This window comes from Cydia strobilella, chromosome 21 (genome assembly GCF_947568885.1).
Source record: "Cydia strobilella chromosome 21, ilCydStro3.1, whole genome shotgun sequence".
In the NCBI taxonomy this organism is placed as follows: Eukaryota; Metazoa; Arthropoda; class Insecta; order Lepidoptera; family Tortricidae; genus Cydia; species Cydia strobilella.
This window is the reverse complement of record NC_086061.1, coordinates 7,497,001-7,520,538: the sequence shown is the minus strand read 5'-3', so window position 1 is coordinate 7,520,538 and position 23,538 is coordinate 7,497,001. Positions and strand designations below refer to the sequence as shown.

Here is a 23,538-nt window from a genome sequence, read left to right as displayed (position 1 = left end):
TCTTTTGGATGCTAGTACTAGTGTAAGACAAAGATAGTATGATTCTCTCTGTCTATGTTTGAAATGAGACAGTCCTTTGACAAACTATATGTACTTTTATTTTAATAATTAAGATCTCACAAGATATCTTTTCATGTTTATAAACAATAACGCACTTAAGTGCGTAGATGGTTACATCATAACTATACAACCATTTAGTTTAATTTCACGTAAATTGAGTGAATTAGTCTATGTCGCAGCAAAAAATACCCTATCATTGACGTTGACGGCCTTGACGATGTCAACTGTCAGATCATGGTTGTTGATCGATTCAGTTTACTCTCATTTTGTTTTTATTTTAATAAAATGAAAACAAAGCGTTATATGATATTCTAATGCATCAAGCAGTGTTTCACGACTTAACCCAGACATTACTTTTATAGTTCTGTGTCAATATTTTACAATAAAGTATTGTTTTTGGTTATAAGTATTCGCGTAGTGATCAGCTGTTTTTAAAAATATGGGTTTTGTGGATAACTACACAGCGAGCCTCTCGGCGACATTTTACGAGATGATTGGTGAGTTTATTCTTAATTATTTATATATACTTTGCAGTCTCAACAACATCCATTTAAGGGTTTTCCTTAAAAATATAAAGTGTTGATATTAGTTTTCAAACTCATGTTTATTGCGCCATTGTCCCCTAGAGGAACCGGTTTACCAGTTGACGAAATATTTCTTCTCTTTTTGCAATATCTAATGGTCACCTCATGGAAACATTTTTATCTTGATATAGATAAGTATATCAAATCACATGACCCAGAAATCCAATGTAGGTATTATAAAAAAGTCCGCGATGGTGTATGTCTAGCTTTTAAGGATAACTTTCTATACCCATTCTTATCTTCTACGAAATATTTCATAGTATGTGGTATTTGCAAAGCTATTTACACGGATACAGTATTAATAATTGTCAAATTCAATACTTTAGTTATATTAAGCATTTCATACAGATTACAATAGTACCTTACACCATACACATTAAATGAATATCTCAGGATTAATCGTAAATTAAAGTTCCATTTCGAGCCATATAACTTGTATGAAATGTTAAAGACGCTAATTCCCGTTAGTGCCAATTTTTACCACCTTATGCGCTGCTATCGCTTTACTTACCCCCACCATGTACTTCGCACGGTTGTAATGTCTATTTCAGTTTATAATTTGTATATAAAAATGTAACTACTTCAAAACATAAATCAAAAAATATTTAATAAACTTTGATAGTTTTAAAAGTACTTATATTATTAAGTTGTACTGATTTTTCTTCAGACAAGCTTATAAGCTAAAGCAAAACATGTTTACAAACCACATGACAAACACTTACATTGTGATGAGTCATAGTAACACAATACAACAAAGTAGATTGTGACACAGAAACCTGTCCGTTAGATATTTTAAGTTAAAAATCTGTTTATAACAATTTGTGATATGACCTTTAAGTCATGTACAGTGAACTGTAAAAATATGGGTGCACTCATCATACTCATATGTGAGGTTTCCATCAAATGGTACCACATTGTCGCTTACGCGATTACGCGAAAGTTGCTTGTATCTGTATACGAAAAACCTGTCAGAGTGTCCTTATGGCAAGCAGCAATGTGGTACCTTTTGCTTAAAAACGACACATATTTCCCATAGTTCTTATGTCGGCTAATTAACAACTATGGGACATATTTTTGAAAAGTTTTATGCACCCATATTTTTACACTTGACTGTACCTGTAAGTACTGATGTGCCGTTAGAAAGTTTTCATAATTGCGAAATTTCCACATTGAAAAATTTCGGAAATTTCTATTTTTTTTGTATGGGGATCGAAACTTTTTATGCCGAAACCTGCCGAAACCGAAACTTCGGCCGGGCACTACCGAAAATACAGTGGGCCTACCGCGAACCACGTTCGACGTGTTGCCCTGTCACACTTACGTACGAATTCACAAGTGCGACAGAGAGGCAACACGTCGAAATTGGTTCGTGGTAGGCCCTCAATTTAGGCGCAGCCAAAAATTTCGGCAGTTTTTTGGCCGAAACCGAATCTTCGGCCGAAACATGATTTTTGTTTCGAAACAAAATTCGGTCGGACATTAGGATTTTGTTTAATTTATGAGAACTTTAACAGTTCAGTACAAATCTCGCATGCGCAACTAATCCAATAAAGCGGTTTGCCGAGTTTTTTCCTTGAGCATGCGATTTTATTTCATTTTATACCGCTAGGAAAATAGGTACATTTGTTTCAAGGTTATGTACGCTAATGGATGCACTTTAGTGTTTGATAACATCACTCTAGGTAACTATACTATACTGCAGCTAAATATTTTAACCTTATGATCATAGAAATAAGGTACACATTATCAAGACTATCAAGCTTCTGAACACGTACATAAGGATCTTTTTAATTATAATATATATATAGGTATGTTATGTATTACATTATTTTGGTTTCATAAGTTATAATTACTATGTTTTTAAAGAGTTTTTCGATAAAGACTCTTCAATATCGTTTACGCTTTTTCCATAGTTTGTTGTAACATTTATTTTATTCTGTTTTTAGTATGATTTTGTTATAGCGGCCACAAAAATACATCATCTGTGAAAATTTCAACTGTCAATAGCGCGGTGACAGATAGACAGACAGCGGAGTCTTAGTAATAGGGTCCCGTTTTTACCCTTTGGGTACGGAACCCTAAAAACGAGTAGTACAATGTACCTAACATTGTACTAACTATACTATTTTAATAACGTTATTGAATATTTGTTATATTGATTTTAAAACCGATTAAGTAGTAAATATTATTCCAAAACCGCGATAGGTATCCATTTTACTTAACGATCGATTGTTTCTAGTTTAATTTCTAACGTCATAGAGCCACACAGCTTGACAATTGTTTGACAAGCATATTTGAACCTTATGTTTATGGACACAAGCCTCAAATTGAAATGTTTCTTTCGGTTCTTTATAAGCAAGCAACTTTATAGGTACGTCTACCTATTTGTTAGCTCGCAGAAAGGAAGCGAGGGCCTACATTTTGGGGGCCTGAAATTTCGTTTTCTGCCTCTATCGATCGATCGAAGTGAGTGATCAAGAGCCGATAGAGAGGCAGATAACGAAATTTAGATTTTCGATATTCGCGGCAAGCCCTCTGGATCGCGATAGCGACAGCAGCCATGCATAACGAAATCGCGATTTCTTGGACCCACCCTCCCTAAATCCGTTACTATAGAGCGGGATTTGCATTACGAAATTAGTGTCATGCATGTTGAAATCAGTTTCACGAAAGTAGTTTCCATATATGCGAAAGTCATTTCGTGAAATAATTAAGTGTCGTGAAATTCACAGTATCGTAGTGACCACAGTCCCATCAGTATCGAAGCTACACGTCCGCACAGCGCAGACACTTTCGTTTCGTGACACTAGTTTTTCACGTCGCATTTACACTTTACGAAATTAGTTGCATGACACTAATGTCACCAAAAAATCGTGAATCAGGGCATGAAATTGAGTTGCTTTCATAAAATTAATGCATGCCTTACGAACATATTAAATTACACGTGAAACTGTTGGTAAAACTACTCAGGGGCGTAGCTAGAGGATATGGCGCCCGGGGCAGTCACCAAATTTGCGCCCCCTGACGACTGACAAAAGTTTCCCTGCTGCTGCCTTTTGCCCATTTTGGCGCCCCCTCTTGGATGGCGCCCGGGGCACTTGCCCCCCCAGCCCCCCCCTAGCTACGCCACTGAAACTACTGTCACGAAATCAATTTCACGCCACTAATTTCGTAATGTAAATCCCGCTTATACTGCTGTCAGTTTACTCTCCCTAAGCAAAATGTGAGACGTAAATAAATACACATTGGACAAAGATATTGGACACATGGAATACCACCCTAAATCTGGACACCCCTTTAGACATAATAATATTAGTAATGTATGAATTGCTCGTGTAACATGAAAAATAGATAATTAATCTTAATCTAGTGTTAGTATTTAATACAATAGGTACCTATATGTCCTATATTATAAATTGTGCTACATTTTTAATCTGCTCGGTCCAGTGCTTTATACAGCTCATCTACCATTTTCATTTGTAATCTAAAATACACCTTATGTCCTGAAACAAAGATTATAATTTAGGACGGAGTGAGTTTTAATTCATAGCCTTTGGTTTGGTAGCTGCAACAGTGTTGCAACGTAAGCGATACTCGTATTTTACTGTAATCGGTTTAGCCGTGACTTCTATGCTCACGCACGAACGTAGGTAACACAGGAACTGCGAAGGCCCGGTTGGAGGAAAGTGGAATAAAGACTTAACCCACGTTAACTGCCTAGCTAAGTCGGTAGTGAGGTAGCGACCCTGCCTACAAATCAAACTCCTTTTTAGGGTTCCGTACCCAAAGGGTAAAAACGGGACCCTATTACTAAGACTCCGCTGTCCGTCTGTCACCAGGCTGTATCTCATGAACCGTGATAGCTAGACAGTTGAAATTTTCACAGATTATGTATTTCTGTTGCCTAATCTCCGAAGTGGACATCGATCTGGAAACTCGACGGTCTATGTGGTACCAACATGATGGACCACCAGGGCTCGGAACCGGTTTTTTTGTTAAACCCGAAATAGCCCAATATTTATTTTATGCTCTTTACGTAGGACTGAATCATTAATTTAGGTAAAAACTTCGTATTGTCTCATTAAAAATTTAATAATAAATCTTTTTTCCCTTTCCTCATGGGCACCCTATATAGGTACATATTATATATTGTATGTATATTATATGGATAAATATTTTATTATTTTTTATTATTTTTAGAATACCATGGCGCTGGTGGCCTAGCGGTAAGAGCGTGCGACCTTCAATCCGGAGGTTGCGGGTTCAAACCCCGGCTCGTACCAATGAGTTTTTCGGAACTTATATACGAAATATCATTTGATATTCACCAGTCGCTTTCCGGTGAAGGAAAACATCGTGAGGAAATTGGACTAATCCCAATAAGGCCTAGATTCCCCTCTGGGTTGGAAGGTCAGATGGCAGTCGCTTTCGTAAAAACTAGTGCCTACGCCAATTCTCGGGATTAGTTGCCAAGCGGACCCCACTCCCAGGAGCCGTGGCAAAAATGCCGGGATAACGCGAGGAAGATGATGATTTTTAGAATGCCATATGATATGACTGTGTTAAAATTGTTAAATACCAAACGGTGTCGCCATCTACGCGAGTATAGGTCAAAGGTATGCCGCCATCTATTCGAGCATAATTTTTTCTTGATGTTTCGAGGTACGTTTTTTTCTTAGACTACTTATCTTTGCTAAGACAAAAGCAATTTTGATTTGTCAAAATAAAAATTCAAAATAGATTGAAATGGCAGAGATGCACTGGTTAAGAAAAATATTAGCTGGTTAAATGGGTATTTAAACCATAGTAGTTCGTCGCTACTAATACGTTAAATGTGAAATTTAATCCTTTTTATTTACAACTAGCTTTTGCCCGCGACTTCGTCTGCGTGGAATTAGTAATTTGGGTACCTTCATTTTTAAACAAATCTGCTTTTAAATCCATCCTTTTTTCACCCCTACCAATTTAGGGGTGAAAAAAGGCCCTCTATAAATTTCCACCCCATTTTTTACACCCTTTAGGGATGATTTCGGGGATAAAATTTATTCTATATCCTTCGCCACAGCTCAAACTATTCCCATACCAAGTTTCAGCTAAATCGGTTCAGCGGTTATTGATTCCACATACAAATTTCTACCCCCCTTTTCACCGCCTTGAGGGGTGAGTTCTGGGATAAAAACTACCCTATGTCCTTCCCCGGGATTTAAACTATCTGTATACCAAATTTCAATTAAATCGGTTCAGCGGTTTAAGCGTGAAGAGGTAACAGACAGACAGACAGATACACTTTCGCATTTATAATACTACCTTTTGCAGTCGCGGGCAGTTGTCTGCGTGGAGTTAGTAATTTGCGTAGTTTATTTTTTATCCAATCTGTTTTTATCAATTTCCCATACAAACTCCCCCCCCCCCTTTTTTCACCCCTTAAAGGATGATTTCTTGGGTAAAAACTACCCTATGTCCTTCCCCGGGATTCAAACTATCTGTATACCAAATTTCAACTAAATCGGTTCAGCGGTTTAAGCGTGAAGAGGTAACAGACAGACAGACATAGACACTTTCGCATTTATAATCCTAGCTTTTGCCCGCGACTTCGTCTGCGTGGTTAGTAATTTGCGTAGTTTATTTTTTACCCAATCTGTTTTTATGAATTCCCCATACAACCTCCCCCCCCCCTTTTTCACCCCTTTAAAGGATGATTTCTGGGGTAAAAACTACCCTATGTCCTTCCCCGGGTCTCAAACTATTTCTATACCAAATTTCAACTAAATCGGTTCAGCGCTTTAAGCGTGAAGAGGTAACAGACAGACAGACAGACACACTTTCGCATTTATAATATTAGTATGGATTAGTATGGATGGTGTTTAGTTTGTAATATCGTTTATATCTTTGAATGAAATTGTATGAGAAAGTATACCTGATATATCTTGCTAAATTTAATTGTAGATACCTTACCTATACTTGACTAAAACATTTGATTTTGATAAAAATATGTACATAATTTTATATTTCCTAGATCTACCTACGTTGCGCAGCGTTGGCTATATTACCTTATGATTAAACTCTAATTTGAACGTACGATAAAGCTATGTCAGTAGTCCCTTACTTAACTTAGCTTAGCTTAACTTAACTTTACTTAGTTAAAAGCGTCGAGATAGGTAAGCAAACTTCACATGTAATTTTAGAATGATAATAATTCCCTTTGGTCAGCAAGACGGGCGTCTTGTCATAATCATTCTTGACCGAACCTTGGCGACAACCATACGTTTCAAACGACGTAACGTGACTTTTGTCATTTATATGCATTTTGGCTGTATCTACTCCGGTCGGCGGGTTATCAGTGCACTTGGTCGGTGTTATTAAAAAAATAAAAGGTTTTTTATTAGTGAGCAATGGTGGACAGTCAGTGCGGAGCGCGGCAAGTGAAAACTTACATCATGAGTGACTTATTAAAAAAGTTCGATTTGGACGCGACCAATGATTTCGTGAAAATAGCTATAGCTATAGCCGGCTTTTATATGGGAATATTTCATTGTAAGTATTATTTTAAATATTATTTTAAGGTGTAAGTGTTGAGAGAGGACTTTTCACTGGGATATATGAAATCATAATTAAGACAGAAAGATGAGTTTATTTAGGTACTGGGTTCTTTCATATTTTTATTTATTCATTTATATTATAACTTACAAACGAAAGTTTACTACCTAATCTAAAATCAAGTTTGCTCTTTCATAACTTAATATAATTAAATTCGATAAGTCAATTTACTTTATATTCGTGAATTATTTGTTTACCTATCGATTTTAAATTAAGAGTAATTTGATTATAGTTAAGATTACAAACTGGGCGGTTTCCGAAAATCACAGGAATCGACACGTTTCAAATTACTTGCCATTTATTTCCAAAACCACAACGCCGGTCTATGGACTAGTACATACGATACACAATTCGGACATTTGCAAATTAAGAACGCAGCCAAATGCTCCAATAAAAAAAATGGGGCAGGCGGGAAAATATCATCATTTTTCATGATTTTTTCGTTTCCTTCAAATTTCTAAAGGCGTAGAAATTAGGTTCACAACTATTTGTTTCTGTATTTTGAAACCTAATGCCCAAATTAAAAAAAATTGAATAATATCATCGACATCATTTTCGTCGAGCGATTCATAGAAATTAAATTATACAGCCAATATCTTTTTCTTCAATTAATTCACGGAATTGTAATAATTTGATTTGAAAGAAGAGTATATTTATAATTATAAATAATATGTTCAATAAAAAAGTAAGATAAGTTGGTTATCATTTTCTCGGTAGGTACGAATGCATGTTATTTTAGTTTAATATCCTACTGGGTTCTATAACACAGAAAATACTAGGTCCGCACGGTACGCTTATCACCATGCCTGTCACGTTCTAACAAGTATGTGAGTGCGAAAGTGACGGACTTAGTGATAGGGGAAACCATGCTGCGCGGGCAGGACCCATAGGCGTGTTATGTATCATTTACGTATTTTTTCTCGTAGTAATAAATATTTCTATTTCTATTTTTCCCGGATGTGATTAACCATTCGTCATATTAATATGTTTTGTATGTATAATTACAAATGTATGTTACTAGTGCATGACAAGAGGCTGAGTCAGCAACATGTCGAAAACACGTGATTCGATTATTATTAAAAAGTTATTAGTGACAGTGTATTCATTAAGTATGTGATCAACAGAAGATTTGAGTTGACGCACAAATAACTAAAGGTTATGTAATTATTTGTGCATGTATCAGCGGCAAGTGAATTTGCAGCGAACAATGATTTCAAAAGTAAAGATAGACCTGTTCATATAATTTCACCAAAACATTCTCGTTTGGTGTGCCTGTGGCTGGAATGCTACAACGCGATTGTTTGATGAATTCGCATCAAGCGCGCGATTGGTTGCAACTAGTTGTGTTAGATTGCACGAATGGCTCGAATTCGTGCGTGACACCCAATATGACACCGCCGAACTGGCACCATTCTTAGTGCCCGTAAGGCCTGTCTTTACGAAGTAATATATAAGTCAATGGCAGCGAATGACATTTTGGGATCGCTGACTATAAAATCATTCGTTTATGTTAGTGGTTTTTTAGGGGGCGTAAATTTGTCCAAATCAAAACTTGGTTTTTATTTTAATAAGGCCTTCGGCTCTCTAGCTTTCATTCCGTAGACCATATAAGATGAGCTCACGGGCCGAACATGACCCGCGGGTCGTAGTTTGAAGCATCCTGGAGCCCTAGACCCTACTTGAGCTACTAGTAGCCATAGGTATTGGAGTACCTACTGGGTATCTTGAATTAGCAAATTCCTAATCGTACGGTTAAGTAAATAAAATTGGCCTTAGTACCCGTCACTAACAGTTTCAACACTGACATATACGACAACTTCTACGTAATTTACTTTCTATACATCTCGCTCGCACTAATATGTCAATACGAGCGAGATGCATAGAAAGCAAGTTACTTTCACGCTAGCGTTTATGTCAGTGCCAAACTGGTGGTAGCCACAATGATCTAACTAGATATGTCTGTTTTCGGAACCCTCTTACCAAGTTTTTCAAATCTCGTCAATACCTAACTCTTATATGTAAAATAATTTGGAATACGTGCCTAAATATATTATTTAAGTTTTTTTTTTTTTTTTTAGGCTTCGTCAAGTAGACACAAAAGCAAATCAGCAACAGGCTTCGTCATCGACTTACAAATGATGTAATCCGCAACAGGCTTTGTCTAGCTTAACCACTAAATTAAACTATTTAGGCTATGGTGTCACCCCGGACCGTAGCCGGCCCAAACGTCCCCATGACACTGGCAGCGTTGCCCCGTTGAATTGCCAAGGAGATTATTTAAGTACTAAAATATTGGAAAAACATTACAATTAACCAATTTTTGGTTGTAATTTGTAGTTGTAATTTTTAATTGTCATTTTATTATTAAATTAACCAAGAAATGCATTATTTGTTAGTAAAGTTAAGTAAATTGACGGCAAGTCGTACAATCATAAATCTTTAAAATCAAACGGACGCATTTGTTGCTATTTATAGTAAGTTTAGTATGTAATAGCTCCTTGAAGGAATAATATGCGTTTAATTTGAATTTTTTGAAATGCCAGCCTTTATAAAAAAAAACGGCCAAGTGCGAGTCGGACTCGCGCACGAAGAAAAACGGCAAAAAAAAACACGTTTGTTGTACGGGAGCCCCCACTTAAATATTTATTTTATTCTGTTTTTAGTATTTTTGTTGTTATAGCGGCAACAGAAATACATCATCTTTGAAAATTTCAACTGTCTAGCTATCACGGTTCATGAGATACAGCCTGATGACAGACAGACGGACAGCGGAGTCTTAGCAATAAGGTCTCGTTTTTACCCTTTGGGTACGGATCCCTGAAAAATTGACTACAAAATTTTTTGTTCTGTTACGAAAATTCAGTGGCGTCTGCGGAGTTCCTGATTGAAATAAGTATTCGGAGCTGTAGGTATGGTTGTCCCATTAGTTGTAACTTTAAGGTGCAGTAGGCTCACGCAGCGTACTACGTAGCCGAACAACACGCGAACGCGAAGCGGCGCGGCGCATCGCGGAACGGGGTGAATCAATCCTTTGATACCTAGAGAAGTGTCCTACGTCTTTCGTGGGCGATCTCGTTGCGAACGCGAACGCCGCGCCGTGGACCCTTTTCGCGTTCGCGAGTGTTAGCTTACGTAAGACGCAGCGTCAGAGAACGGAATTTTTGAAAAGTCGTAGCGCTTTTTTAGATCACAATACGATTGTCAAAATTTTTGTTAGCAATCTTGCAAACCTTTTTAAGGTTCCTAGTTTACTACGCCACTACGGCCACTACGGGACACTAAAAAGGTTTGGCGTAAAAACCTGAAGGTGATATATTTTTGGCCGGTAGATATACTGCATCAATACTTGTATCAAGCGAATAGAAAACTTTCTTACAGCTTGTAGTAACCAAAACTTGCCACAAACATTATAAATCATAAATCATTTATTCGTTGCAACCATTACTCATCATTGCGTAAGGTTAATAAATATATTTATCTATTTCAAAAATTGGTCGAATGTTTAATTTCTTCAATAAGAAACAGATAGAAAAGTATCGGAGTTCAATCGCTGACCGATAGTGGACGGCCGATAAGAGAAAAAGGTCAAGCGCGAGTCGGGCATTACGTTATTAGTGTTCAGTGTTGTCGAGTGCGTGATTTTTTTTATCACACTTGCTTATAAAGTTGTTGCTATTTTAACACAACACATCATGCGGTCCAAGGAAGTTATTTAAAAATGCATTTATTGTTTTGCAATTGTAATGAATGAGATACATATCATAATCATTTATTTGTTTCAAAACATGGTATAACAAACACGGGTCTCGTTGAAATTTAAAAATATGTCTGTGATTCTCTTTGACAGTTTTGGCCATATCGGCCTTAGCCTGGCCTTAGCACAGCACAATGTGCGTGCAACAATTGTTTACTCTACAAAGTATATACATATAGCAAAGAGGATATAATAAGATAGAGCGGTACTGTCATAGTAAATTTTGTAACCACTGTAAATTCACTGCCATCTATCGACATACTTTAAAACTAAAAATGAAGATTTATAAAAATACGTTAAAAGGTATTAAAATATGGATATATGATTTTTTTATTTGCATTAATTATTTTTATATGATTTAGACCCATGTTTTTTCACTGATATGCGTTAAAATTATAAATAACAAACGAAACCGTCAACGCCATCTATACGAGAGTAGGCCAAAACTAGTGGCGCCATCTGATCGAGAATGAAATTTTCGTGATTTTCGAGGCACGTTTTTTCCTTAGACTGTATCCATCTATTACGGAGTTATATCTATCTTTGCATATAGGTACCCATTAGTGCCTTGCTTCCATTTTGCAAACCTATTAGCTATATTTAACGAGACTTGCACATCCACTCATTCCCGATACATTTCAATTAGTGCCCACTATAATTTGACCTCGATATAAATTGCAACTATACCTATTCAGAGTTCAAGCTGATATACTGGTTTCTGAGACAAACTGGGTTATGGATAAGAGTCATAGCGCAGGTGTCTAGCCTCTTAAACATCTGCTTGGAAAATGCTAGGCAGAAATGTGCCCTATTTTATATTGAGTACAGAAGAAATTTGATTAACAGAATATATGATTATGATCGAACTGCATGTTATAGGTATTTCGTATCATCATCAGACTTATACTGGACACTAGCCTTTTTTACAATGGCTTGGTCATTAAATACCTATATAGTTCAGGGCAAACAGTAAAGAGTATACTTTGTATGGAATTTCCATTTTACTAATAACACCTTATTCATTGCGTGTTATATGAAGTACCCTAACTTTTTAGCTTTACCCATTATCTTCCTTGGCGTTGTCCTTTAAACCCGGAGGAAGCCGGAGTAATTCTCGTAAACTAGCCCTTACAAGAATTAATCCGGTTTCTTCGCGATATTTTCGTGTTTTAAGGGGAGATGGGGTAGGAAGAACATAGTTTATTTTGCTCGGAGCACTATGACGATTCCATAAAGAGTTCTTCTTGCCCCAGTGAAAATAAAAAGCGATTGGTCATTTATATCAAATGATCGCGATATCTTGAGTATGTATTATCCAATATTCATTAAATTGAATATCGTCGCAGATGTTTACAACAATTTTTATGTTCGAGTATAAGAAGGAGCTTAGGTGTAAAGCCAAAAAATATGTTCTAGTTAAATTTGGTTAACGGAACTCTAAAACTATTGTTTCCAGCCATTATCTTTACATACCCTTGAACTTGAACCCTGTGAAAACATTTAATGTCACGCACTTTGCTGTTATCTGCAAAAAAGCCTACTGGCCAACATCGCGTAAGCATAGGTCAATAAAAATTAGGAGAAGAAGACTAACATACTTTGGTAAATCGTGTCCCATCAAAACATTACTTTTTTTTTTGTAATATAAAGAGAACATTCAAAGATGATTGAGAGATGCAAGTCTCGCAAACTCTTCTACTACAAAATAGTTTTGAGATGTAATGTGAAACCAAGTCGGTTATTTTAGTCAGTGCCAGGGGGTGTTAAAACCGTAACAATATTAGATACCTTTATTTTTTTAATACATACTTATAATGACTTGGCAATCGCACGGCTACATCGTGCACATAGGGATAATTCGTGAACCATTTAAAATAATCCTAGTTGAACATAGCGCTAGCCCTAATGACATGCATTTTGAGCAATACACATACAAGTAAAGCATTGATATTGCAGTATTTTTAAGTTTTTATTGGCTTAATACGCTAAAAACTAATTACGTTTCAAATTTGGAGCTTGTGGGTCTGCTAGAAGTACCTTACTGGGTAGTTTTAATTAGCAAATTCCTAAGCATATGACACAGTTCTACGCATCTGAGGACATCAAAATTTGAGCCTCCCTCTTTAACCATAAAAAGAGTTTAAGAGAAAAATACTTTCGTATGGATAGAAATAAAACTCTGAATCTAGAGAAAACTACAGTCGCCTCTATGAACGTAAATACATACACCCCAGCACAGACTATACATATACAAATTTGAGTCATAAATTTAACTTTCTAATCTTAGGTATTTATTGCAGTATATGTTAGGTATATATTGAAATACTAAAAGCCAAAATCGATTTTATGTGACATATTTTACTATGTAAACCGTATATAGTACCTATATAAAAGAAATCACGGAGGTAAAATATAACACTAACTAAATTTATTTCAGTGCCTCAAAAAGAAAGATTAGAGTAATTGTTTATTGAATCTCTTATCTCTGACAATAGTGAAGTTGAAGGACACTTTTATCAGCACTCAATGCTCAAGTGTGAAAACGGCACTCTGATTTCATTCATACACATAAATAACTCGTACTTGTACATTTTTATTTCTATTTGGCCTTATGCATATACCTTTAGGTACAGAAAACGAGAAAAAAACCGCGACGAGCATGTATTAAGTACATAAAAGGGTTACCCACGTTCATACGATAAAAAATGCAATACGTCTGAAAATTTGAACCCGGTTATTCATTCGTATCTCCTTAAATTGGATTTCACGGGCCTATAAATCCCGGTCTTTTGATAGGCTTGCGTGGGGATATAGATCCAACACGTAGAGGCCCCTTGGAGTCTAGAGAGCTTTAATGATGTAGAACGCCTGCTGGAATCCGTTTACAGGCGCAACAATTATTCATTTCATTGTTAATAAAAAAGTCCATTCAGAAGTCGGTAAAAAAAAAAAACAAATTGGCAGTTCCACGATGGTTCCAGCCGAGTGGTTTACAGAACACCCATTTTTCGAGATAGGTGGACCTATAGTTGTGCAGCTCCCGAGAACGTGCTCAATTTACTATGGGAATTATTCTCGATCAAGAACATTCCCCATACAGAACGGCACAAGTGGCACAACTATGGGCGGACCATTATAATCTGACCTTGGGCTCCAGAATAAGTAACATTTTGTATAGATATTTCCTATTTCTTTGCTCTTGAGTGTAGTGTGTAGTACAGAAGCGTCTCTCGCCTAATGATAACGTGATGTTTAGGTGACTGAAGGTGGTGATTTTCCCTCGGTGGATTTTATTTTAGTCTTTATTGAGCAATTTTCAGCAAGCAAGCACTCAAACTTCTAGTGTTTGTTCAGACAATGAGATATTTTAATAAAATAATAAAAGTTTATAAAAGTAATTTATCATCTACCAACCAAAAAACCCAAAAAAAAACAATGAAACGAAATTAGTCCCCTTGGTAGCTAGAGCTTAAAATTATCTACTTTTAGAAGATACATAGATTTTTGTTCTTACGTGTTTACAAGATAAATAACCTAGATGGTTAGGATTTTACTAATTTAAAACACTCTAGCCCAGGGGTTTCCAAAAAGTGCGTAATAAAGGTGTATTCCCATTTGTCCCCGCCCCACGTGACCGCCGTGATACATGAGGCGGGGACAAAGGGGAACGATCTATTTGAAACTAACTATTCCTATCGGCGGCGGCAATTGGGAATACACCTAAAGGAAGCTCGGCCATTAGCGTTGAATGGTCTGCCATACCTAATTAGAATTGACAACTTGACATTAACACTTCAAGCTTTTAAAATTATTCTGTGGTGCCCTCTACATTCATTCACGCTCTATACTATACAGAAATATGATCTGACGTCTCTAAATAAGCAAAAACTACACTATAGTTCAAACAGTGTGTAGCCAGCTTAAATGGTATAGAAAATTACAGACTTAGTATAATTGCATACAATTCGCTTGGCATCTTTGACCTTGACTATCATCACCTGCCGATGTATATTGACCTTTTCTTCACACGCCATAGTTAGTTTAGTTAGCTCACGCTCGAAGTCTTATTCTGGTGTCTTGCCATTTCATAATAGTATTATGACATTATGACGCTTTATGCAACTGCAAATAGTGCAAACTGCACGGAATAAACGTGAGAATTTGTCGGCGTAAATCGTTAAAAAATTACAATCGTTAAACCGACCAACTATAATCAAGTACTAAAACTATGGGCACAAAAAAATTTAAGAAAAGAACTAAGACAAAATCAAAAAGAACATTGGTATTGATTACGTATTGAAATTGTGGACCACTTTTCTTACATTTTTTTTGCATTAAAACTACGACATTCAAATAACGAGTCACCCCTAAATATAAATATATCAATTAATTTTGGACCAAGTTAGGAGCTTTTAAGCTTTAGTTACGTGGATTTACGAAACCTCATTTTCACCAGTAAGGAGTTGAATATTTGAAGAATATAATATATGTTTCTCATTTTTAGGCCTTATTTTGAACGGTTGAGATTTGGCTTCACCTGGTTTATTTCTAAGTATACTGACATTTAAAACAAGTTGACATATTTTTTAATACACGCTTTTATTATTGACTGTATCTCTCCCATCAAGTACTTCTCAAGATCTTTATAATTAGCCTAAACTCAATATAGCTGCCTGGACCAAATATTACATATAATTTATGTTGATGTTGTCGCCGCGAGATGGCAGCACTTGGTGACGTCGGTTGACGTCACATCCGAGCAGCGAGCAGTGGGGCCGACGGGTTCTCACGCCACCAAGTTATGGTGGAAGGGAGAAGACGGGCGCGCCTCACTTTTGTACTTGACTTCGAGCGAGGAGGTTGTCTTGATAATTGTTAATACTAATTGTACTTTCATTGGTTCAAGTTAATTATACTGATTGTTTATTGCTACCCTTGGCTTTCATTTTTATATCAGAAGTGCTCGAACTGCGCCATGGCGCCAAAAAGAAAAAGTAAAGAAATAAGTCGTAAAAGTAGAAGTAAAAATAAAAATTCTCATAAATAGCGTAAATATAAAGACAGTTCGTCCTCGGAGTCAGGCACGTCTCGAAGCAGTTCGTCATCATCATCAAGTAGCAGCAGCTCGGGAGACAGCAGGCGACAGCGGCGGAAAAACAAGCGAAGTCGTAAGCGCTCCGAAACCGTGAGTCAGAATGCATTATTATCATCGGTGATTCCTGAGTTTGATCCTTTGATTGACGATATATCTATGTGGCTCAATGTTGTAGATGCTAACGCTCGGGCGTTCGGATGGTCAGATAAAGTAATTAAATATCAGGCGTTACAAAAGTTACGAAATACTGCGAAAACTTGGTACGATTCGTTACAAAAAAATCGTACGTGTTGGACTTCTTGGGATTGGAAAGATTGGCGCAATGAAATGTTAGACACTTTCCAAATAAATCGAAATATGTATACGTTGTTATCGGATTTAATGAGTGCTAAACCCACCGAAGGGCAGTCGTTGTACGAGTTCTACTTCCAACAAAAAAGTAAGATTGATCGGTTGCGGCTATCATTTAAAGAGAAAGATGTGATTTCGATTATAGTAGGGACTATTGGCGATAAAAATATTTGTACAGCGGCTGAAGCTGGTAATTTCCAATATTGTGATGAATTAGCTTCATTTTTACATGGCAAGATATATTCGACGGTAGAAACGAAATTGTTAAATAAAAATAATGTAATCAATGTTCCGATTAAACAGCAAACTTCTCGGTCTAACAGTAGTGGGTCTGCTTTTAGAAAAACAGATCAAACCAATAATCAGGCCTCGTTTAGCAACGAGCATTCGCAAACAAAAATTACTTGTTTTGCTTGTGGTGAAATGGGGCACAAAAAGATTGATTGTAACCAGAAAGACTCCTTGAAATGTAACTTTTGTCAGAAATCGGGACATTTAGAGGCGGCGTGTAGATCTAAACCGAAAACAAAGACCGAAAAGTCTGCTGAAGTGAAGTTTATTAGTACATCTAACTCTAAAGAAAAATTTTATAAAGAGGTGTATTTAAATGATTGTAAGCATCAAGCTTTTATTGATATGGGCAGCGAATGCTCATTAATGGAATCAAATTTGGTTGCTAAGTTGAATTTAGTTCCGCGGCGGTTAGACGCACCGGTTACGCTCACCGGGTATAAAAAAGAGATATGTAGTGAGGTGACGGAAGTGGTGTCAGTGATGCTCAAATTGGATAAGGTACAGTTAGAGGTAGATTTTTATGTTACAAATGAGATATCTGGATGTGACACACTAATAGGCAGAAATTTTACTGAAAATGAAAATATTATGTACACTCGAGTGGGTAATACATTGATGTTCCAACCAATAACAAAAGAACAAATTTGTTTGATTGAAACATCGATGTTCAAGGCCGATAATGCAGAGCATATGGGAATCCTAAATGATCTTTTTACAAAATATCCGAACTGTGTGGCAAATGACTTATCCAATTTGGGGAAAACATCATGCGTTGAGCTTGATATTGAAGTTACCACGAATAAGCCCGTGTGTCAGCGACCATATCGTATGTCGGAATCAGAAAAGAAAGCTACACGGGATATAGTTGACGATTTATTGAAAAATAATATTATACGTGAGAGTAATTCACCGTACGCGAGCCCGGTTTTATTAGTTGATAAACTCAATGGTCAGAAACGATTGTGTGTCGACTATAGACAACTAAATAAGATAACTGTAAAGGAAAAATACCCGATGCCGATTGTAGAAGATTTGATAGATAGAATGCGCGGTTGTAAATATTTCACGTCATTAGATTTGAAGTCTGGGTATTATCAAATTAAAATTAAAGAGGATTCTATTCCTAAATTTGCATTCATTACATGTGATTCAAAATTTGAATTTCTAAGAATGCCATTTGGGGTTTGCAATGGCCCTGCGGTTTTTCAGAGGCTGATGGACACGGTATTGGGTAAACTTAGATTTGGACGGGTTATATGTTTCATGGACGATTTATTAATAGCGACGGAGACACTGGAGGAAAACATACAATGTCTGGAATCCGTTTTGAGTATTTTACAAGATAATGGGTTAACAATTAATTTAGAAAAATGCAATTTTTTTCAAAACAAGATAAACTTTCTGGGCTATGATATTTCGGGCGAGGGAGTGCGACCAGGCACGAAAAAACTGTCAGCAATCAAAGATTACCCAATACCAGAAAACGTGCATCAAGTTAGGCAATTTCTTGGTTTAGTAAATTTTTTTCGAAAATTTGTGAAAAACTGTGCAGTTTTATGTAGTCCTTTGACGAAATTGTTGAAAAAGGGTATCGCATGGGAATGGGGCGATGAGCAAAATAAAGCTGTAAAAACATTGAAACATGAACTATTAACAAACGCGCTGCTCACTATATTTGACCCCAAATTACCGATAATTTTATATACAGACGCGTCACGTGATGGGATCGGATGTATTGTGGTACAGGTTACTAAAGATGGTGAAAAACCAATTTATTTCTATAGTCGACAGACAACGGACGAAGAAAAAAAATACCATTCATTTGAACTCGAGTTTTTAGCCATTGTGGTGAGTTTGAAGAAGTTTAGGCATTATCTGTTGGGAAATCAATTTAAAATCGTGACTGATTGCAATGCGGTACGGTATACTATTATGAAACAAGAGATAAATTCGCGCATAGGTAGATGGGTGTTACAAACACAGGAATTTAATTTCGATATTGTGCATAGGCCGGGGACTCAAATGCAACACGTAGACGCGTTAAGCAGAAATCCAGTCGGTAACTTCGCGGCCCCTGTTAATGAAAGTGTGATGGCAATAAATGTTTTGGAGTCTGATTGGCTATTATCGGTACAGTTGCAAGACCCTTGTATATGCTCAATTAAAGATATTTTAGCGTCAGGCGAGGCCGAGTCGCATAAGCAAACTTTTAACAACTATGAATTGCTAGGGAATAAAGTGTATCGTAGAACGGAGTATGGTAGGAGATGGCTAGTACCCAAACAATGTATATGGCAGGTAATAAGGGCTAACCACGATGATATAGGGCACTTTGCTGTAGATAAGACGATTGAACGCATAAAGAGCAAATATTGGTTTTCTCATATGAAGAAAATTGTAACGAAGTATGTAAATAATTGTGTAAACTGTATATATGGTAAAAATGTTCACGGCAAAAAGGCTGGTAAATTGTATCCGATACCTAAATATGCTAGGCCTTTCCATACGTTACATATAGACCACTTGGGGCCCTTTGTTAAAACAACACAAAAGAATACCTACTTATTAGTTATTGTTGATTCGTTTACAAAGTTTGTATTTATAGCTCCGGTACAAAACACCAAAAGTAAATGTGTAATAAATGAATTAAACAAGATCTTTAAAGTATTCGGAAACCCCAAGAGGATTATATGTGACGCTGGAAGTGCGTTTACCTCTAAGATGTTTCGTGATTTTTGTATCGAGGGAAAGATTAGGCAACATGTCATAGCTACAGCGATGCCACGTTCGAATGGCCAGGTGGAAAGGTACAATCTTACAATTTTGGAAGCTTTACGGAGTAAAGGAGCAGATACCGATAACAATAAATGGGACACTCATGTTACTGACATCCAACAAGGCATCAATTCCACAATTAATAAGTCTACAGCCGCTGTCCCAAGCGAGGTATTTTTTGGATATCGATTGCAAACTAATTCCGATAACCTTGTTGACGATATTGAGCAAGCAGTAGATGTAACGGCCTTAAGAAAGAAAGTCGATGAAAACATTAAAATTGCTGCAGAAAAACAAAAACAGTTATTTGACGCGAAAAGAAAAGAAGCCCGAGTATATGCTGTAGGAGAGCTAGTTGTTATTAAGATACCCAGCCAAAGCAATGACGGACAGAGTACGAAATTACTTCCTATTTACAAGGGACCTTTCCAAGTTGTAGAGGTACTAGGCCACGACCGGTACAAAGTGGCAGACATGCGAGGCGCTGAGGACTGCAAGGCGATACGAGGGCGTCACGTGTGCCGAGAATATGAAGCCCTGGGTTCGTATTGCTGACGCACAGGGCGACGAGGGAACCCCGTATGTGTAAACCGGATGTTGTCAGGTATGCTTTGTATCTATCATTGAAATAGTAATAAAAATAAAATAAAACAAGTCATTTGAAATCATTTTATTACTTGCATTACATGAAAAATAGTTTACAATTATTGGACTCACTTGGTTAAAGTAATTACCTATATTCTTTTGATTATCTAAGTATAAAAACATATTAAGTTGTGTCTAATGCATAATGCTTCGAATATGTGTATGTTACAGTGAAGAGTAGTATGAGATTGGCCGTTGATGGAACAATAAAGCTACAAAACTGTAAATACAATTTCGTTCATGATGCATACATGATACGCGTTACTTGTAATGTGTGTACTTGAGTTTATTGACCGATGAAGGAATAATAGACTCCTGAGCACACATTAAAAGAGTGAGCGTGTGCTTGTCAAAGCTAGCCGATGATGGAATAGCTAGGACACGGTGGTATACCTCACTCTTTGAAAAAGGTAAAACCTGGCAAGTATGATGATGAATGTGTACTAATTTGTTATTTTCTTCGCAGCATATGCATCAGACTTGAACGCATTCGGGACGTAATGCGTACGTAGGAGGGCCGGATGTTGTCGCCGCGAGATGGCAGCACTTGGTGACGTCGGTTGACGTCACATCCGAGCAGCGAGCAGTGGGGCCGACGGGTTCTCACGCCACCAAGTTATGGTGGAAGGGAGAAGACGGGCGCGCCTCACTTTTGTACTTGACTTCGAGCGAGGAGGTTGTCTTGATAATTGTTAATACTAATTGTACTTTCATTGGTTCAAGTTAATTATACTGATTGTTTATTGCTACCCTTGGCTTTCATTTTTATATTACTCTTTCTCACCGTGGGCCTTCTGAGATATCAACTTGAATTACATGACCCTCTTCGTCAGTTACCAAATTCAGGAATAAAGTTGTGTGCAATAAAGGTAAAAAAATACTTGAACTCATTTTTCTCTAGAAAGAACCATCAATATTTTGATCATGTTCTAAGCAGGGAGGGATCTAACGGATAGTAGCATTATTCTTTGCAATTATGTGGAAATGCATCTTAAATGAATTAAGTAATCAATTAATATTACCTCAATTGCCTGTCTTATCTGTTTTTTTAAACCAGGCAATAAAATAACGATCTTATCAGAAACATGCAAAAACAATAAATGTCTCTAGATACCATAGCGGTCAAACTTACAATATCATCATACAATACCCCTCGTATTAACCCCTCTTTTTACGTCGGAGGCGGAGAATAAAAATAGTATTTTATCGTTGTGGCCTACGAGTAAGGCACGAGATTGAAAATATAATTAAATCACTATTGTATATATAAGATACTTTTTCTGAGTCAACTAAAATAATACTTATCTGCTATAAAACCTAAATAATTAAACAAAATTAGGTAAGTATCTGCTGAAAAGAGGATCGTTGATGTCTTTTGTTCTATCCATTCCTTTGGTTTTGTACTCTTGAGAGACGCGATTGGTCAAATTCATTCATTACATTATAGTTTACTAAAGTGTTGGTAATGAAGTCATTATCGTTGAATTATTATAGTTTCAGTATGGGCTCCCATTGTGAAAAGTATGCGATTATAGTTTGGTTTACGAAGTCTTAATTCAACCACTAAAGTCGACGAGTAGAAAAAAGAAATTACGAAAAAAACATTCCACTATCAGTCCGCTGTATAGTATTCCTTCAGAATAAACCCCTAAGCACACAGAATGTTAATTTCTCCGCTCCACTGCGATCATTACGTGAACCGGAGTAATTTTTCAAATTTATAATAACCCGGCTTCTTGAAAAACATGTCTAGGCTCCTTCCAATCATTATAATATAACTCCGTCCATTTTATTTGTAACCTCCAGATCCTTTAGAAGTACGAGAAATTAGAGATCTAAATTTAACGGGTTTGCTGGTTGGTTGTTTGGTGGGAGGAAAGTCTTGCACTTTCGATTTGTTTGCGGGCAATTTACTATGGTATAACTTTTTTGAGGTTGCTTTGTATGCTGCAGTTTTTATAATTAAGTATTAAGGTGCAGTAGGCTCAGAGAACGGAGTTTTTGAAAAGTCGGTTGCCAAAAATGTAATTAGCAATCATGAGGCCTTTCTCTAGAGACTTCAGCGATTCGAATACTGAATTTATGAATTTCACTCGATCGAAAAAAATCAGGAACATTATAGGTCTAAAATGCACTTTAAAAAATTGTATGTCTTGGATTTAATTTCTTCTGAGTTATGGCCCTGACCTGTTTTGCTTGTATGTCTATACTAGGCTGTAGGTAGTCTGTAGGTATAGTAGACGTCAAAGATATGTTTACATATTTATATTTTAAAACAAAATATACCTATTCATTCTCTGCTCATCGCTATTATTCCTTCTTAATATGTAATACAAAGTAATGATAATAATAGGTGTCAACACTGTCAACTCTATATTAGTCCTGACGACAAAAACAAAATTATAACAAGATGTATCACTCGTGCAATTTGCACGCTTGTCTTTTTGCTCGCATGCCCGTGCAGATCTGTTAGGGTTGCCGATCTGCATTCTTTCACTTTATTGCTCAAAGCTCTAGTTCACAGTCAGCCCTTACGCAAAGCTGTCAATTTTTTTTGCATTTTTATTACATCGAGTCTAGCCTTTAAAGAGTTTAAAGGGTAAAGGGGCCCCTGACTATCAGTCTGCCACACGATATTGGCCTGCCAGTTGTTCGGAACTGTCATGAATGGACAACGCAGGTTAGCCGGGGCAGAAACAAACCAAAAAGAGATGGCGGGACGACCTCGACGCATTTTACAGCGACTGGCGGGAGCATTCTGTTTCTGCACGATCAGTGTGGGAAAAAAGGGACGGCATTTTCTCAGCAGTGGGATACAAAATAGGCTAAAAAACTAAAATAAAGTAGATGATATATAAGCACATCAACTTTAAACTTAGAACCAACAAACGGTTTTCTTCGTAAAAAACCTCACTCGCGTCATAAAAATGAATCGATTAACACCTTATTATTAAACAAAATTGGCTCAGTAGTTTTGAAACTACGGTGGAACACGTCACAATTCATACAGAGGAAAATGAAAAAGAAATTGACTAGGAGTTTCATATGTAAATACTGGTTTTAATTTCTTTGTATTATCATTTTTTGCAATAAAACCAAGTAACAGACATATATATTATGTTCCGTGATTCTCACTTGATGGTCTCATCGGAAGATCAGCGCTAGAAGTCGCCAGCAGCATGCTGAGATGGGGCCATCTCGTGACACTTTATTTTCACTATGTTCTTTTAATGTATGTCTATTGTCTGTGTGTTTACGAATAAAAAACTATTCTATTCTATATAGGTATGTTACTTGAATGTTCATGTCTAATTTAATGTCATTTCAGAATGTCGTTATAAAATAGCGGCTAGGTTGTTTTGTTGTGACTCTTAACCGTGACA

At 36.7% G+C, this 23,538-nt stretch overlaps 1 protein-coding gene across 2 annotated transcripts in view; it reads left to right on the top strand.

Annotated features, from left to right (window-relative positions):
• Nucleotides 1–242: 242 nt before the first annotated feature.
• Nucleotides 243–23,538, top strand: part of LOC134751116 (DGAT1/2-independent enzyme synthesizing storage lipids) — a 44,220-nt gene continuing 20,924 nt past the window's right edge. Inside the window, exon 1 of one of the 2 annotated variants that reach the window (XM_063686470.1) lies at nt 243–557. In XM_063686470.1, coding sequence (XP_063542540.1) covers nt 500–557 — 58 coding nt within the window. In that variant the 5' untranslated portion in view covers nt 243–499. Of the gene's footprint in view, nt 558–6,869; nt 7,179–23,538 lie in introns of those variants that run through there. The other variant, XM_063686469.1, reaches the window with a different exon arrangement.